This window comes from Symphodus melops, assembly GCF_947650265.1.
Source record: "Symphodus melops genome assembly, chromosome: 19".
Taxonomy (NCBI): Eukaryota; Metazoa; Chordata; class Actinopteri; order Labriformes; family Labridae; genus Symphodus; species Symphodus melops.
In genome coordinates, this window is record NC_136709.1 from 19,285,438 (window position 1) to 19,302,537 (window position 17,100).

At 42.6% G+C, this 17,100-nt stretch overlaps 4 protein-coding genes across 8 annotated transcripts in view; 2 read left to right on the forward strand and 2 right to left on the reverse strand.

Annotated features, from left to right (window-relative positions):
* Positions 1 to 2,586, reverse strand: part of fancm (FA complementation group M) — a 41,366-nt gene extending 38,780 nt beyond the window's left edge. For all 4 annotated transcript variants that reach the window (XM_079370308.1, XM_079370306.1, XM_079370307.1 and 1 more), the window contains exons 1-4: positions 1,882 to 2,586; positions 1,621 to 1,793; positions 926 to 1,003; positions 646 to 804 (exon numbers count right to left, since the gene is read on the reverse strand). In XM_079370308.1, coding sequence (XP_079226434.1) covers positions 646 to 804; positions 926 to 1,003; positions 1,621 to 1,793; positions 1,882 to 2,581 — 1,110 coding nt within the window. In that variant the 5' untranslated portion in view covers positions 2,582 to 2,586. The remainder of the gene's footprint in view (positions 1 to 645; positions 805 to 925; positions 1,004 to 1,620; positions 1,794 to 1,881) is intronic.
* A 256-nt stretch (positions 2,587 to 2,842) lies between these two features.
* Positions 2,843 to 4,957, forward strand: iqcc (IQ motif containing C). Its single transcript, XM_079370329.1, has 5 exons — positions 2,843 to 2,986; positions 3,187 to 3,333; positions 3,417 to 3,738; positions 3,967 to 4,088; positions 4,737 to 4,957. Exons 1-5 carry the CDS (start codon positions 2,945 to 2,947, stop codon positions 4,770 to 4,772), a joined length of 669 nt encoding a protein of 222 aa, XP_079226455.1. The 5' UTR covers positions 2,843 to 2,944; the 3' UTR covers positions 4,773 to 4,957.
* Positions 4,958 to 5,389: 432 nt separating this feature from the next.
* On the forward strand, positions 5,390 to 12,496 carry dcdc2b (doublecortin domain containing 2B). Its single transcript, XM_079370330.1, has 14 exons — positions 5,390 to 5,625; positions 5,846 to 6,146; positions 6,253 to 6,304; positions 9,348 to 9,418; positions 9,667 to 9,798; positions 9,891 to 10,025; positions 10,190 to 10,229; positions 10,610 to 10,675; positions 10,827 to 10,998; positions 11,093 to 11,202; positions 11,304 to 11,372; positions 11,634 to 11,705; positions 11,819 to 11,896; positions 12,053 to 12,496. Exons 2-14 carry the CDS (start codon positions 5,863 to 5,865, stop codon positions 12,173 to 12,175), a joined length of 1,404 nt encoding a protein of 467 aa, XP_079226456.1. The 5' UTR covers positions 5,390 to 5,625; positions 5,846 to 5,862; the 3' UTR covers positions 12,176 to 12,496.
* A 1,042-nt stretch (positions 12,497 to 13,538) lies between these two features.
* tmem234 (transmembrane protein 234) lies at positions 13,539 to 16,602 on the reverse strand. 2 transcript variants are annotated; one of them, XM_079370333.1, is made up of 5 exons: positions 16,344 to 16,602; positions 15,725 to 15,876; positions 15,028 to 15,094; positions 14,485 to 14,577; positions 13,539 to 14,296 (listed from the first exon to the last, which is right to left on the reverse strand). In XM_079370333.1, the coding sequence occupies exons 1-5, from the start codon at positions 16,378 to 16,380 to the stop codon at positions 14,154 to 14,156; spliced, it is 492 nt and encodes a 163-aa protein (XP_079226459.1). In that variant the 5' UTR covers positions 16,381 to 16,602; the 3' UTR covers positions 13,539 to 14,153. The 2 variants fall into 2 exon arrangements, with proteins under 2 accessions (XP_079226459.1, XP_079226460.1); XM_079370334.1 differs by having other exon boundaries at positions 13,539 to 14,257; positions 16,344 to 16,598.
* Positions 16,603 to 17,100: the final 498 nt, after the last annotated feature.

A 17,100-nucleotide genomic window follows, 5' to 3' on the forward strand; every position in this document is an offset into this window, starting at 1 on the left:
TAAGGGACGGAAGAGAAGACTTAAAAAAAAAAAAAGATGTCTTACATTTAAATGATAGATGTCACATTCCAACCAGGGGAGATGAAGTGCAGCTGCACATTCACTGAACAATACACACAGACAGTGAGCCAGCTCGTGACAGGGAGAGAGCCTGAAGGGTCTGTTAATAATCCAGGCCCATGCAGCCATCCAGCATTGAAAAAGCCCGACCACCAAGGGTGACAGGATGCTGCTTTCAAGAGAAATCAATCCATGTAATGTTAACTGACCTAGTATGAACTGCACAGCAAGAGGGAAGGCATGTGATGCTGAGGGAAGGGTTAAAGCTGAGGCTTTCTTTTCAGCAGAAGCGAGCAAACTAAAACCAGAAGGTGGCAGCAAAGCACCTCAAAGATGAGCGACTGACGCTCTGCAAATGTGACAACAGGAGAAATCAAACACTGACATAAGGGAAACGTTTTCACACTAAACCAACCCGTTTGAATGTGCCTGTTTTGCTGACTCGCTGCTTGACTCATTATATAGAAAAGTGACTTTCATAACGTCCTCTAATTGAAGCTTGCTATGTCAGACGTTTCTTTGTATAAAAACATGAAAGCCTGGGTGGAGTTAAAGTTGAATGTGACGCAAATGCCTTGTGCTTACCTGAAGGTAGCGTGCCTGCTGAGAAGAAAGGGTCTCTCCCAGGGGAACCACCACCTTCTCCACGTTTCGCTGGTGAGAATGGGCCTGGATGTCCGGACTCTCTTCTGATCGCAGCTCGATGTGGGAGATGAGCAAGTTAGAGATCACTGACTGCACCGACTGGAGGAGCAGGAGTAAGAGAAGAAAGATGCAATTAGATTAAATGATAAGAAAATGAAAAGTTACTTATTTTTATGTTACATGCGACTAGAGAAAAAACTTTTGTTTGTATCTTTTGTACCTTCGTATCTCCCCCTGGTGTTGCACTCAGAGCCAAAATGCGAAACTGCAGGGTTTGGCTAGCAAGCTGTCTGATGACCTGCGGGAAGTATCAAGAAGAAGAAGAGCAGATGAAGGACACGGTTAGCACGCTGGATTGTGCATGCAATGAACAAACAGTCATAGGTGTTATTATAGAAAACCTGCTTGAAAGCACAAGTAAACCAGAACCACTGCATTACATTGGCATGTAATTCATTATTATGTTGACCTATTGTTATATCAATCAAGTATTTATTTTCATATAAAAAAACAACCATAAAATTGAGGGAAATCATACAATAATGCAGATTGATTTGCAGCATTGCCGCCTATGGTTTGTTCACTTATCAACCCTGCCTTTTACTTTATTTAAAGAGGACACATTATCCCCACTTTTCACCTTTTCAAACTGTCCCCTGTGCTCTAAATGAAACTTTTCTTAACAGAATCCAAGTTGTGATGTCACAAACGGAGAAAATTTGAAGGGGAGCATTTTGGTTAGACTTATGCAGACCACAAACAAAGGACTGGGTGGATTTATTTCAAGTTTTTGGGTGGGTTGATCGACACTCAGGTCACCCACATGTAACTGTATGTTTAAAAACCTGTGCATTTTTCATAATGTGTCCCCCTTTGAGAGTGATATACGACTGCAGTGTATGACTGTGTCTGTACCTGACAGTAGGCATGGTTGCCCAGCGCTTTGTGGGCTTCATCGATAATCACACACTTGATCTGCTGAGCCGGGCAGCTCTGTCTCGACAGATCGTTCATCATGACCTGAGGGGTGAGGAAGAAGACCCGCTTGGTCCTCCACACCTCCTGCCTCTGCTTTGCTGCTGTGCTCCCTGCAAATAAAGGGATGAGCTCTTATTTTTAAGGCCTCATAGAGAAAAGATGTTGGATTTGTGTTTTATATGAGGTCAAGCTTGTTACCTGTCAGTTCGGCCATGTGCGCCTGGGGGATCCCCATCACTTTATAACAGGCCTCGATCTGTTGTGCCACCAAAGGTTTGGTGGGAGCCATGAATACAATCTTCCCCGATGGATACCAGCGGTAGAAGTTGTACATAACCACAGAGGCTATGAAAGTCTTTCCCAGACCAGTGGGGAGACATACCAGTGAGTTTTGAAACAGGGCAGCCTCTGATATCTTCAGCTGGTACTCCCTGAGAGGATAGTTGGTGGGGTAAATCCAGACTTTAGCAGAGGAGCTGTCAAATCCAGGAAAGTCAGGATATGTGTGTCCACCTGGAGGCGTGGGAGAGAGGGCAGTGGCCTTGCTTGTCTGTCCCTGATTGTCTGTCCTTGCATTGCTGTCATATTCAAAGTTTGCATGATCAAGTTCCAGGCTTTTTTCAGCTTCGTAAACAGCGACCAACATCAAGTCATCGTCGTCGTCTTCATCTGCAAACCCTGGTTTAGGGTCCTCTGACGTCGAGCCGGACTCCTGCCCAAACTGGGTCCACAGAGGGTTTCGAGGAGGATGTGTAGTGGCTACCTGTGAAGTGTTGTTTGGGGTCGTTTTACGCCGTCCAGCGGCTTTTGTTCCATCTTTTTTCGGTTGAACATTGTTTTGAGGAGCGTTTGCACCCCAAGTCTGGAACAAAGTCCTCTGATTTGAAACACCACTCATAATTCATCCGTCTTGGTAAAAAAATTTGAGAAAAAGTGCCATGTTACAAAGTAGCAGCATAACAAACTGGCACACAAACCATAGACAGTACGTCACTTCCTCCTGGATTTTCCAAAATAAAACACGCCTTATGAAACAACGGTTTTATTTCGGAGTAGTATCGGTAATTTTTCACAATTTTTGTTGATTGTAGTGATTGTCATTGTATATTTCTCCATGACAAATAACACGCGCGGAACTCAACATGTCAGAACATTATTTTAAATTATACAAAGAGGCGTTTTAGTTTTTTAATCCTGACCCGGAAATAAAGTAAAAAATTTGAGTTCGTTTCCCGCGCTCCGCTGTCACGTTACCATAGCAATGGAGAGAAGCGAGCTGGAGAAGAAACTTACCTTTTTTCAGGTAAAGACGCCGCTTATTTAGATCTTTTAAGAGGCAAACCGTCAAGTTGATTGCTTTTTTTCTGTCTTTGCGGTTATTTCCGTCGACTTTTTTGTGTTGTTGCTTTCTTGTTGGTAAGTTAGCTGTGAAACGGCTAACGTTAGTTGTTGAAGTATCGTGCGTCGTTTCCATGGTTACTTTAACTCTCTTCTCCGTTTAAGGCGTGTGCACGCGGATACTTGGTGAGACGTGAAGTCCAGGGTGCACGAGCGGACTTTGAAGACATCGTGAAAGAGCTTGATGGAGGTTTGGTCCATTTAGAGTGGAGGGAGACAACTATCATTCCCACCCCCCATTTTACAGACACTGTAAGTAAGTTTTTGCTGTTATGATGAGAGTTTGATTTAACCATAACCTCGGTACTTTCTCATGCTTTTCTCTTGCTCTGCAGGACGGACCGCTTCTACGAGTCTGCAACTCAGCTGGACCACATATCTGTGAGAGTCTACAGAGACTATCATCATCATTAGAGGATGGAGATCATCATGTCCTGCTGGAGAAGATAGAAGCTGAGAGAGATGTCTCACAAACCAAAGGACATGCCTCCTTTACTAAGGAGTCTGTCCCCAGCAGCACAGTCGGGGGGGACGAGGAGGGACAGAGACCAAGCGTAGAAAGAGATAAAGACGGAGAAGTGATGGAGAACACAGGAGACTCAACCACTGCCTGGAGCAGTTTGGAGCTGGACACAAACTACGGTGACTCTCAGAAAGGTAAGAGCTGTACACACAATGATTGTACACCTAGTTTTTTCTTTTTCTTGCAGAAATACAAGATTGCATCATGCTGAGAGCTTAGACTAAGTCTTAGAGAAGCTGTGTTGTATTTCAACCAATCATAGGTGTTTCACTTATAAGGAACCAAGAAAAGTGTCAAACATCATTTTGACTTGTTTCCTACATTGAAAAGCAGTCATTTTGAAATCACCGTCCCTCCTTCAGGTCCCCAGCAGCATGGCTCTGTGCAGGAGGTGTCCAGAACCCCTGAGGCTCTGCGTCTCCATAGGAACAACCTGACCATGGAGCTGCTGTGGCTCCAACAGGCCATTGGCAGCAGGAAGAAGGTAAGACGGCGGAAGAGAAAGAATTAGTGTTTCCTCACATTTATTCAGCAGTGGCAGGCAGTGTCCTGCTGAAAGACTGGATTTATTTGGCTACCTGTATAATCAGCCCTAAATAGCATTAAAATGCCTCCTACATGATAAATATGAGTAATGGAATAATGATCACTGTTTGCAGCTTCTCCTTGGTACAGGCACTGATTGCGTGTCTATGATTCAGCATCCTGTTTCCCCTTCAGTCCGACTTGTGTATTAAGTGCATAAATCTGTGCCTGCCTGCACACTTTACAATCAGGCTGTGGACCAACTGAAAGCTCTACTTCATTTTGAACAAAACGAAATGTCCTCGTGAATCCTTCCTCACTGCTTCCAAGAAGAACCCTGCCGCTCCAGAGGGCGGGAAAGGTGCCAACCAGTGGAGTAATGTGCACAACGACGAGTCGATGTAAACCTGAAGTGAACCTCGGGTGAAAGCAGGGTTTATTGATGCACCCTCGTGTTGATTTGAAAGTGAAGTTGTGCACAGAAACTCATAGCATTAGAAATCGGGAGTACTGGGAGTAAGATCACGCAACCTTATATTAAAGATTTAACCTGGCAGAAAACAAACGATTGTTTTGCCGCTTGTTTTGTTTTCTTTCTTCTCTGCAGTACTTGTCGCTGAAGAGCCGGCTGAGCATATCATGACTGAAGCTGAAGTAATCTGAACTGAAGGCCCGAGCTCACTCAAGTGTCGTCTGTCCGTCTACGCTGTTGTTTTCTACATAGTGAACACATTCCTTTTGAAATGTATCGATTATGTTTTTGTTGAAACTTGTACATTGTGCACGTTAATTGCTCTTATAATGAATAAAAAATAATATTTTTCTAAAGATTCTTCTTGCTCCTTATTGTCTTCATCTGTCAAATACTGTCTTTGTTGCGTTGAGTGTGAGGGTCAGAGGTGGTATCTGTTGTTTAGGGAGAGGACTCATTCAGGGGAGGGTCCTTGAATTTAAACAAGTTTGTGTTCTGCCTTCGGGTGCAAACACTCTCCATCAGGATCACAGCCTATAGATCACTCTCAGTCGTCACATGAGACATTCAACCTACAAATATTCACAGGGATGTCTGATATGAAGCTGCTGTTACCTCTTGGTATAAAGTGCACACATGCATGGGAAGAGGCTTTTAAAGGTGGTTATCTTTCATTTTAAATTCAATTAAAGGGATTTTTTTTTTTTTGCAATTCTTGAAATACCACACTGTTTTTCTTTTTCATACAGACAACTGTTTCAGCTTACAAAACCATGATCCACCCATTCTCTCTTCCTCCGTGCGTCTCTTTTGTTGTGGTTGCTGCCGATGGTTTGGCCCACAAAGCCAGTCATTGCTGTCACGCTGCCATAGCAACCAGGGAATACTCACCACCGTCAGTGTAGTGGAGTGTTTGAGAGAGAGAGAGCAGAACGTGGCGAGTGGGAGTCCAGACAGACCACAATAACAAAAAAGGGAGTGATTTTCACCTACGATTTTTCTCACTTTGGCTTCCAGCGGACCTGTGAGTGTCGAGCAGTGTGCGTGTTTGTGTGTGTGGGAATCAAAGATCAGGGGCCAAGAAAATGCTATATGAAGGAAGATTGTTAGTTAATACAGCTCAAAGAATTTACAAGTAAAAATAAGTGAAAGTGTTTTTTTTTTGTGGCCTTAAGAAGACTTTGCAGCCTTTTCAAATGTGCGTGTGTGTGTGTGTGTGTGCGTGTGTGTGTGAACTCTGACAGTAACAGCTGGCTCAGAGATGGCTGCCGGCACAACAGCTACAACTGTCCTGCCTCCAGTGAAGAATGTGGTGGTGTACAGGAATGGAGACCCCTTCTACAACGGGCGCAGGTTTGTGGTGAACCAGCGACAGGTGGCCACTATGGAGGCCTTCCTGAATGAAGTGACCCAGAGCATTGGTGCTCCTCTTGCCATCAGGACCCTGTACACCCCAAGACAGGGCCACAGGGTCACTGACCTGCAGGACCTGCAGACCGGAGCCCAGTATGTCGCTGCTGGCTTCGAGAGGTTCAAGAAACTGGAGTGAGTAAAGACTTGTTTGACTGGAGATTATTTTTAATTGACACTTCTTATTAGTCACAGAGGTTTCTCTTATATTAACATGTTTTGTTGTTGTTTCCATGATTAGTTACCTCCACACTGGAACGAAAAAGCCACCAGTGCCTCGGGAGGAATACCAGGTAGGCTTTAATCTAAAGCTTCTGTAGATGTAATTCTGAGTCACACCTTCCTGTGGATAAAGCAGCCCCTCTTAGTGCTTTACTGATCTCCTCCTTTACATGTGCACGTAGGATTTTAGTCTGAAAAATTCTCACCCTGTTGCCTTTTAAAAGTCAAACCTAGCATACACTTCCTGACAACAGCAGGCTGCAGATCTTTAAAACAACCATACAGAAACAGTCAGAAGTATTACTGATCGTTTGTTTACTCGTATAAAGAGTTTCTTTACCAGCATAAAAAAAACTCCTCACATAAGCTTAAAGTGAACGGCTTTCTTTTAAAGACTGACAGCACACACGTCATTCATTAATCCACCTCTAACCCAGAGGAATGCACCTCCATGCAGGCTGCGCTCACAGCGAGTTGATCGGTTCGACCTCGTGCCAAGTAAGACATGAAAAGGGTTTTTCCATGACAGAAAAAAAAAACTCATATTTGCCTTAAACTTGCAATGACTCATTGTATTGTTAGCATCAGTTGGATTAGAGGAGTCTACCTCTGTGGTCACCATCCCACTGATGTCACCAGCTGTCATGTTAATGACCAGAAAGAATGGCTTATTGATTGTGCGCTGCATCCTGCAGTCACTCAGGCTGTGCTATGAGACCTATTAAGTGTCTCATGGGACGGTAGATTGAGGAATTATGATTTAAAAAAACTCTAAAGCTGTTTGTTATCTTTTCCTTTTCGATGGAAGGAAGGCGGAGCATGGTCATGGGGATGATGATGACGATGACGGTGGAATTATGCAAGCTGAAGCTCTGTTAACCTTCACACAGAATTAGTTTCATAAAGCCCCGTTTGCTTTGAACTGATGAGCTTTGAACTAGAGCCCTCAGGTCTTCTGGAAGTGGTCTTCTAGTTTTTTACACATGTCCAAACTAAAACCTACGATGAGGCATCTCTTTATCTTTATGTAACAGGTGTTAAAGTTACAATATATAGATTTGATGGTTAAAGATTTTGGATTTTGGTTCAGCTTTGGAGGAAATTAACAGTATTCAATAAACGGACAACAACTGTATGTAGTGACAATAAACCCCTTATATTGTGTTGACAGAACTATTTTACATATGTACAATATTTACAACAGTGCACTTTGTTTTTTAGAATAGGGGGAAAAAAAGAGTCCATTCAATTCTGTAACTGATTGTCCAAAACAATCAATCAATCAGTCCTTTTTGAGGTCGGCAGCAGAAGTCCCTACCACACCCGAAGCAGATGGTAGGTCAGACTTCTGGTCCAGCACAGAGACTTTGTGGTCTGGTTTGGTTCACAGGTCCAAGGTATGAATAGGATAGGATACCTGGCCAATACCTTTCAGTCAAAGGATCAGAGGATCCGCACTCAGCTTGGCTCAGTCACTCAGTTTACATCTGCAGGTTGAGGTGCACAATGACTAAAAACCAGGCTTTTAAAACCGCATGAATTTTGAGAAGGTTAGTTGATGTTTACAGCGTTTTATCTGCATCCGCTCTCTGTCTCTGTCAAGTATCGCGAGATGTGACTAACGGGAGTTCACAGTGAGATAAAACAAAATAACAGGACCAATACTAATAATATTATATTTTATTAACTGAGTTACAATAACGCGCCCCGTCTGTGGAACAAAAGCAAACTCAAGGCCTCCCCTTTTTCTGTAGCTTTTAACTGAATCTCACTTTATCTCAATTAGATTTATTACATTTTTTACCTCCAGTGTTTCCTCACTGAAGAATTAATGATAGCATTTCCTCGGTCTGGTTATTTTACCTTAGGTTCTGAATTGTAGGGGTGGGAGGCGTCTGTGTTTGTGCTGTTTTATTTAATATGATGTTAAGCACTTTGTGATGCATCTTTGTATAAAAAGTGCGATACAAATAAAGTTTGATTGATGCTTGATTGACACACACACACACACACACACACACACACACACACAGAGCCACTTGTGCTCACTGTATATTCTGACCAGCTGGCAGCAAAGACAGCTTGGTTGTTTCAGACGCAGAGTGCACTCTCTATGCTTAAGCCTTCTCTGTTACGTCTGTGAAAAACATAAAACAGGAGTGGGGAGTTAGTTGTTGTATGTGCCTTGCGGTGTCTGCCATTTAGAAAGTGCACTCTTTGGTTTTTTAAGTCTTACATGCCTGTGTTGTGGTTGCTGTGGAGCAACGCGGGAAGTGTGTGCTCATATGTGAGTCGGTTTGATCCCTCTGCTGAAACAAAAGCTTCTGCCTCCACGCTCTGTTATCCGGGCTCAGTGCGTGCCCGGGCAGGCCCAATGCTCACCAAAAGAGCCCACTGTAAATGCTTTCAGGGTCTGACACTTCAAAGTAACACAATAATGGGTGATATTCAGTGTCTGTTTAAGTCAGAGGTTCTTGATTGTGTCTTTTATTTACTAAAGCAGGAACGGATATTGGCTCCAGATTTGCTTGATATGGGATATCATGGGTTACAGCTCTGAGAGCCGCTGTCACATCAGGCACGTCGCATGTGAATGTGCCACCGGAGAGGTCTTGGAGTGACGTCAGTTTCCATGGCTGTGGCACTTGAGCTGACAAGAGCAGAATAGTTAATCAGTCATTATTATGCGTTTGGGATAACTGATTTTGCAGTGATGGCTGTGTAGTAGGTGGTGTCAGTCTGAGGAGGGAGCTATTGCTGTTGTTGATGTTTTGTAGTGCTACTCTTGAGATATTCTGATCTTTCTTTGAATTTCCCTCGGGATCAATAAAGTATCTATCTATCTATCTATCTATCTATCTATCTATCTATCTATCTATCTATCTATCTATCTATCTATCTATCTATCTATCTATCTATCTATCTATCTATCTATCCATCCATCCATCCATCCATCCATCCATCCATCCATCCATCCATCCATCCATCCATCCATCCATCCATCCATCCATCCATCCATCCATCCATCCATCCATCCATCCATCCATCCATCCATCCATCCATCCATCCATCCATCCATCCATCTATCTATCTATCTATCTCTTCCCCCTGCAGGCCAAAGTCACACAGAGGCCAAACGTCTCTGCCAAATGGAGGAAGTTTATACCTGTACCATGCATCTTACAGTAAGTTTGATTGACCTTGTAATCATCATCAGCAGATTACAATGGATCTATATCGATTTTCTTCAACCAACAGTCTTACAAGCAGCAAAGCAATGTCTGACCCACAAGTATTCCATCAATGCAATCCAGCTCTTATATCTGATCCAGTCTAGCCTAGAGGAACATTCACTCTGACTCATGGCTGTTATAATATCAGACAAATGAAAAATAAAGAATGAAGACATGTAAAAGCTTTACTATCCCATCAGTGTTTTCCGTAACGGAGATCTCCTGTGTCCACCCTTCCGATTCATCATTCCTCGGAGCATGCGACAGGACCTGGGGCAGATCCTGAGTCTGGTCACAGAGAAGGTCAGCTTACGAACGGGGGCTGTCCGCAGGTTAGTGACACAGCCACATACACATACACTGTGTGGAGTACAACTGGAGACAGACCCGTTAATACTCTCCTCTAAACCCCGTGCTCTGTCAGGTTGTGCACCCTCGAAGGGCTGACTGTGGCCTCAGCTGCAGAGCTGGAGACAGGCCACTGCTACGTTGCCGTGGGAACTGAGAAGTTCAAGAAACTTCCATATGTGGAGCTGCTAGTTTCAAAAGCTACAGAGAGGTATTATTTCGCAAGGTCCTTCTTTTGTGAGTGTGTGTAGAGACTCTCTTCGGCTGTTTAAAATAATCGATTGACTGATTGAACTACAATCGTAAGGCAGACAAGGATTTTGCACTTGTATTTCGCACTCTCTTCACTTGGCAGTGTATTGTCTTCTCTTGTAGATATTACCAAGGAAAGAGGAGGCTGTTAAGGAGAAAGGAGGTACCAAGTTTCTGATCTTCCATGTGTTGTCGTGAAGTCTTTAATTGTATTTATTTTTTGTATTAATAAGTCTTTGATTGTGATTAAAGCCTTCATGGTCTTCATTTGGAGTATGTGATCAAATATAAAGAATCCTATTTTATCTTGTTGTATCACATCATGTCAAATGGAATCATGTATTAGTGTATAATATGCTGTTATATCGTAATAATCATATCGACGTCCTGTATCTTATCCTTCAGGGTTTTTTGTATGGTATGTTGTGATATGAAACAGTATTTAATAGCATCATATGACACATACAGTATGATACTAACTTATCATTTCCTATTGTACTTCTCTTGTATCGTAACATACAGTATGATGTTTGTGTCTTTTAGAACAGGAAAGCAGGAAGCGGTCCAGAAGACCAGTACAGTGACTCAGCTCTCCTCGACTCCCCAGAGGTCACCCACACAATCTTCTGTTCACACTTTATGAGCTAAATAAGGAATGCTAATTTATTTAGTGAATACTTCCTAACACATTCAATCCACAAGTGGGAAGAGTTCTGCAGATGGGACTCGTGTCCACGTTTCACGTCCCTTGTGTTTTCAGTCGGATGGTCGCAGGGTGAAGTCGACGGGAGATGAAGCTGCAGCTCCAGCAGCCTCGCAGCAGCAGAGGAGCAGGAGAGACGCAGCGGATGAGTCATCCATGTTCTTCACCGGGCCGGTGAAGATCCGCCACAACAGGGGAGCGCCTAGACCACCACTCAGCAATGGATCTGGTTCGGATCCCACGTCATATGAGTCTCATTTTAAATTCTTAATATTTGCAGTCAGTGTTACACATTTGCATTCATTTTCATGTTCTCATTGCAGTCCAGTCGGGCATATTTAGAAGGGCAGCCAGGCGGAGAAGAGAAGAGGTGCGAGGAGCTGAGGAGGTGCACGAGGATGAAAACACAGCGACTGAGCTTCCTGTTGACCAGGTCAGCACTACAGCTCGCTGCAGACTAAAAAATGCTGCGATAAAACGATCACAGAGGGACGTGACGTATCTGAGGTAAAACTGTTCCTCCTTTATTTTCAGAGAGTCGCAGAAATAGTGGAGGACGAGGAGCTTAACAACCAAGCCCATCCTCTGCAAAACACGAAGCAGGTAGGTATTTTTATCTCCCATGTCCTGGGTGAATCTGTGAAGAAAAGACTGTCTTTGATTGTCAAGGGACAATTTTCACCCTGAAAAGAAACATTACTAATTTAAGAAGACGGATCCATAATGGCACCTTTTTGCGTAGCTTGTATAAACACAGCTGAGTATTGAATATTTAATGTGACATTTCCCCCTTTGGTGTATTTCTCTTCTGCATGCTGGAGTAAAAAAAAAACAACCCATAAAATCTTATCTTCTTTTTCCAAGAGACACGCACAAATTCTAAAGCGTGAGCAGCACAATGAGGAGGAACAGCCACACAAACACAATGGGAAGCAGGTACAGTATATGCCATCAACAACATCCCAATGCTTCTGTCCTCATAAAAAGGTTCAGTTTACTTGTCCTGCATGAATTTGCTCAGACGCTGATCATTTGTTGTCCTCCTAAAGGCGCCGTCACCCGAACAAGGAGGGGTGGACCAGACAGACAACTCAACCAGCGCTGAGGAGTCTGCTGCAGAAATACTGGTACGGTACACACACACACACACACACACACACACACATCAGCCTGACAACATGCTTCAAACAACCGGAAGCAGCTTACAGTGAGCAGAACTGCACAAAGCATCAGCCAGAAATCAATGCGTGTACCTTTTTTTGGGGGGGGGGTTTGTGAAAAAGGAGCCGAAACTGCAGCAGACGTCCTCAAACTCAAGGCCTTCGTCATCTACCTCTCAGGGGAGAAACAGGGAGGACAAGGCAGGTTTACACAAACAAATCCTAAAAAGACAAAAAAAACAATGACTGGTCATTTTTGACATCATCATAATAACCAGATCCAATGCAAGATATGTGATTTATTCCTTTTCTTTTTCAATAGTTTTGGTCATTTTCTCTGACAGGAATCTCTGAAGAACGGCCCGTTGATCACAGCCGAACAGAACCGTCAGCAGGAGGGCGAGTGAGAACGAAACGTTCATAGAGGGGGGCAAATCATCCAGATAACCTCGAGACTTCTGTTCCTCTTATAACCCATGAGATTATTAAAGGTCACATATTCTACAAAATAGCCTTACCACGTTTTTCTAACACTTATGTATCTCTAGTCTGTCTACACCCCCCCCCCCCCCCATTATGAGAAAACTTTATCCTCTCCATCTTTTACCTGCCTCACTGTGTGCTCAAAAACAGGCCGTTTGGAGATTTTCCCGTCATGACATCACAAAGGGCATTTGCCCCTCCCCAAGGCGGATGACGCTCCCGCAGCTAGCTGTTTGTTCTGTCCTCTGAGTCTGCTTTCGTACCGTAAATAGGACATGGAGTAAGAAAGCCCAAGCCCTTCTACTGGTTTCACATGAGGGACCCAGGTTCATTTGATCAGTGCGAACACAAACTTACCGTACTCAGGTACGATTTAGGTTTACCCGAGAACACAACCGTGACCACATGAAGTGGACCGCTCATTTTAAAAGACTCCCATTGCTCCCAGTTTGTCCTCAGAGCTGCACGGAAGATGTTGATGTCTGAAGACGGTCGCTGTTGGTGTCTCAGAAACAACAAAGACATCCACAGTTAGCAGGATGGACTCAGTCTGCGAGCGGTTGTCATGGTTGCTACTTGATCTATCTGGAGGATTTGTAAACTAACTACGTGCATAGTGCATTTGGGTACCGAACAATGTTACTAATGTGAACGCAGACCAGTGGGGGAGGGGGGCACAATCGTTTTCCGCACATTATAAGACAGCCTCTGTTGAGCAGGGCTCAAATAAAGGTATATAAACATGATCAAATACAGGATCAGAGTAGATCTTTGAGACTTATTTAAACTGGTTTGAAGAGAGTATTATACGTGACCTTTAAAACTGCTAACAATTTAAATGTGGTATGTCGAGCCAAGTTCAGAACAAGAATGCATGTTGTTATGTTTTGGACGATGTTAAGAGTCAGTAATGTGAACAACCCATTTCACGAACGCAGCAGGAAATCAACTCGTTTTAGCGAGTCCAGCCTGTTTAAGGGGGATCATTCTGAATCCAATGTGCCGTTCAATGCACCAATGCATTCCATATTTACAATGTGTACAATAAGACGCTATATTTTGGGATGTTTGATGCTGCATGCATTTTGAATTGCAGAGATCTAAAGAGATCAGATCATAGGAGGTATTTCATTTGCCAACATTTTATTAATAAAACAGCCACATCACAAGCTTCACAAGTGCAAGAGTAACACTTTTCTGTACAATGTTTTGTGAGGTAATAAAAATGTATAATGTACAGCGTGTGTGTTTTCTCTTAATTCTGCACAGGTATTTTTACTTTCGTAATATGTGATGTATTCAAAGCAGCATGGAAGAAGGGACCTGCCTGTCCTTAAAGACTCAGAAAGCAGCCCTTAGTAAAATGCTGCTGTTGTTCCAGGAGGTCACATCTCAATGCTCCTTTTTTTCAGACCCATTTGTATTGCATGTGGCCTCTATAGCAGATATGCAGATTCCCGTCAACAGAGCGCTGAAAAGTAAAATTTAACAACTTGGGGAACTTCTACGCAAGTACCATAAATCTTCCCTGGCCTGAAGGTGAACCCTGCATGAAGCAGCTTCCCCTTCTTTAACGTGGTGTGAGAGCGTTCTCCCAGCCGGACCGTCGCCTCATGGAGTTGCCGTCTGAATCTTAATAGCGCTCTGAAGTCCTGTGCCTGCTCTGCTATGGCCTTCATTCCTCCCCTACGTAGATCAACTTAAAAGTTCCTGGAGAATTTAGCTTTAAAGCTGATCTCTGTCAGCTTCCACTCTGGAAAGTATTCTTCCTCCCGGTGTCACTGATGGAGCTTATAACACACAGAGTGATGCCAGCCATGGTGAGGAACATTCCTGCAACAGCCTCTGCAGAGAGAAAAATGTGGGAGGATATGAAAGTAAGTCCTACGAGACAGAGCACAAGCAGTAGAGAAGAAAAGCAAAGGAGGCGATAAACAGATTAGTAATATCTAAATCCTTAAGCTAGTACCATCTTACCATGTTAAATGTATTATTTCTTTGAGATAATTCTTGCTGTGTGACTGCCCTCGTACAGGAAAATGAGCCAGCAGGAGAGAAAATGAGTCACTTACGTTTGCCTCCAAACTCTTCTCCCAGTAACTTGCCAGTGAGCAGAGTGCAAAGGAAGGTGAGAGAGTTGGCCACCGGAACAGCAAGCGACAACTCTGAGAAAGAGATGTGGAGAAAACTGGATTTCAAGGTGAGCTAACTTTTTTTGTACCAGTAGGTAGATTTAATTTTTAAAGTGAGTGAGTCGACAGGACAAAACATTATGACAAATAAAAACGAGATACAGATAAGAATATACCAGATGAATCAATCCATAAAAATACGTAATAATCAGTAACTCTCTGACGTGCGGGGATTCTGGTTTTAGGTGCGACTCTCCAGTCAGCCTTTAGTATTTCAGCTGCGAAAACAACGGTGTGCTTTACTATATATGACGGATGGCTTGCAGTACATTTGGGTCAGACACTTCAGGGACTCGGGGTGTGCGTGCTGCCACACTGAATTGAATCATTAATGTTATTAGCCACACCTGTGCGAGTTCAAATATCAGCTTTGAGAAGGTCTACTGACTTGTGTTACAGCCCATTCTTTGAAGTGAGTCTCACCTGTGGTTGAAAGTGTATAATAGTAGACCAAAGAGCCACTCTGGTTCAGGAGAAAGGGGACCAGGTACTGTGCAGCATCACGAAGAAGAATGAATGTAAAACAAATGGATGCAAAGATAGAAGATTAATTCATAAAGTTTCAATAGCACATTTCAACAACGAGGCAATTCAAAGTACTTCACACAAGACATCAAAAAGCATCGCGACAGAGAAAACTTAAAATATGTTCAAGTAAAAATAACTCGAATAAAATTAATAGAAGTAAGAATAAAAGAAGACTTAAAAGTGCATATCTTTAATATAACAGTTTAGTTAAAAGCAGCTGTAAACAGGTGAGTCTTTAACCTGGATTTAAAAGAGCTGAGAGTTTCAGCTGACCTGCAGTTTTCTGGGAGTTTGTTCCAGATATACGGAGCATAGAAACTGAACGCTGCTTCTCCATGTTTGGTTCTGACTCTGGGGACAGATAGCAGACCTGGACCAGACCACCTGAGCTGTCTTGATGGTTCATAGTTAATCAAGTGGTCACTCGTGACCTTGTCTGGCCCTAAAACCATGACACGCTTTACACTGTAAACCAGCAGCAGGACTTTGAAATCTATTCTCTGACAAACTGGCAGCCAGTGTAAAGACCTCAGACCTGGACTGATGTGAGCCATGTTCTTGGTTTTGGTGAGGACACAAGAAGAAGATTTACCTTAAGGTTTAGGAAAAGAAACTTGAGCTCAGCTAGAAGCTGTGAGACTTTGGAGGTCTTTGTCACTTTTTCTATCCCCTCTGTGCCTCTCTTCAGGAGAGGGTTTGTGCAGCCCCACAGAGCAGACACCAGCAGGAGGCTCAGCAGCTCCACTGTAACACAAACATCACACACACACACTTAAACATGCTACTAGTACTGTTAGGACTTATTTATTAATGTTTGAATTTTATTGTGGGTTTTTTTAGGGAGCTCTTTATAAAATCTGGCCAGGGACAACAGATGAAGGCTAACTCTGGCATATTTACAGAAATGTTTATTAATATGCACTGTCCCTGTAAAAATAAAGAAAAAAAATAATAAAATAAATTAAAAATCAGTGACACATCCAGCATCCAAATAAACAACGACACTGAACAGTATGACAGTCAGGAGGTCGCAGTATTTAGCTGGCTTACTTCCTTAGCATTAGCATTAGCACCAACCTTTAAATACACTATGTTTGGGTTTGTTCCACGTTTTTCTGGCTTAAGAGGAAAATATATACAAATGCATATTATTTAAATTGACAGTAAAACATTTCAAATATCATTCATTATTTTGCTTGTTAGTTGCTTACCTACGGTCACCATCGTAATGTTTTCAGTCGCTGTCATGTAGCATTCAAGAGCAGCACGGTTTGTATTTCTGTGAACATTTTATAAACGGCATGTTAATAAATAATGTATGAGTTCATGTGGAAAAAGTTAACCTAACTTAATGTAAAGTCAAACTGAATCGAAACTCGTGGACTGAATGGCTTTATATGGAGGCGATCGCTATAAACTGCAATACTTAGCAACCTTTCGTGATTTCTTGAACGCAGCTTTTCACAATGTTGTTGTACCAAAAAGCGCCAGCAGAGGGTGCAATAACCTGATCCACTGCCAGACTGTAGACTGTACAAAAAGAGCTCATTGCAAAAGCATATATTTTATTTCTTGTTTATTTCACTTCATATTACACAGGAACAGATTTTAGATTAAATAGGTTAACAGATCTATTTAAAGTGCCAATCAAAACTCTCAGGTCACTGTTTACTTGGCTTTTATCGTTGTTTTTTATTTTATTACCTCGTCCTGCAACATCGTTCTTGTTCTCATATCATTTCTCTTCTTTTGTAATTTTTAATACTTACAAATAATTATGGTTCACAATCTATTATTGAGAAACATCCATAGTCTAGGTATTTAACACATTAGTTTCAGTTTCATTTCACCTAATATGGTTTTATCTGTAATAGTTTTACATTATTGGTTAAAATCTTCTGTTTTAAATTCTTTAAATTCGAATTAGGTTTTTTGGAAGAGCTCTTGCGATCCCCCTATTGGTGGCTT

Excerpts from the sequence above, each read along its gene's own strand:
- tmem234 (XM_079370333.1), bottom strand. The coding sequence starts at position 16,380 with ATGACAGCGACTGAAAACATTACGATGGTGACCGTAG. Across the intron at positions 15,877-16,343 it reads CATTACGATGGTGACCGTAG|TGGAGCTGCTGAGCCTCCTG; the intron begins GTAAGCAACTAA and ends TTTGTGTTACAG. Across the intron at positions 15,095-15,724 it reads TTCTTTTCCTAAACCTTAAG|TACCTGGTCCCCTTTCTCCT; the intron begins GTAAATCTTCTT and ends GATGCTGCACAG.
- iqcc (XM_079370329.1), top strand. The coding sequence starts at position 2,945 with ATGGAGAGAAGCGAGCTGGAGAAGAAACTTACCTTTTTTCAG. Across the intron at positions 3,334-3,416 it reads CCCCCCATTTTACAGACACT|GACGGACCGCTTCTACGAGT; the intron begins GTAAGTAAGTTT and ends CTTGCTCTGCAG. Across the intron at positions 3,739-3,966 it reads CTACGGTGACTCTCAGAAAG|GTCCCCAGCAGCATGGCTCT; the intron begins GTAAGAGCTGTA and ends TCCCTCCTTCAG.
- dcdc2b (XM_079370330.1), top strand. The coding sequence starts at position 5,863 with ATGGCTGCCGGCACAACAGCTACAACTGTCCTGCCTCCAGTGAAGAAT. Across the intron at positions 10,026-10,189 it reads GTTTCAAAAGCTACAGAGAG|ATATTACCAAGGAAAGAGGA; the intron begins GTATTATTTCGC and ends CTTCTCTTGTAG. Across the intron at positions 11,706-11,818 it reads ACAAACACAATGGGAAGCAG|GCGCCGTCACCCGAACAAGG; the intron begins GTACAGTATATG and ends GTCCTCCTAAAG.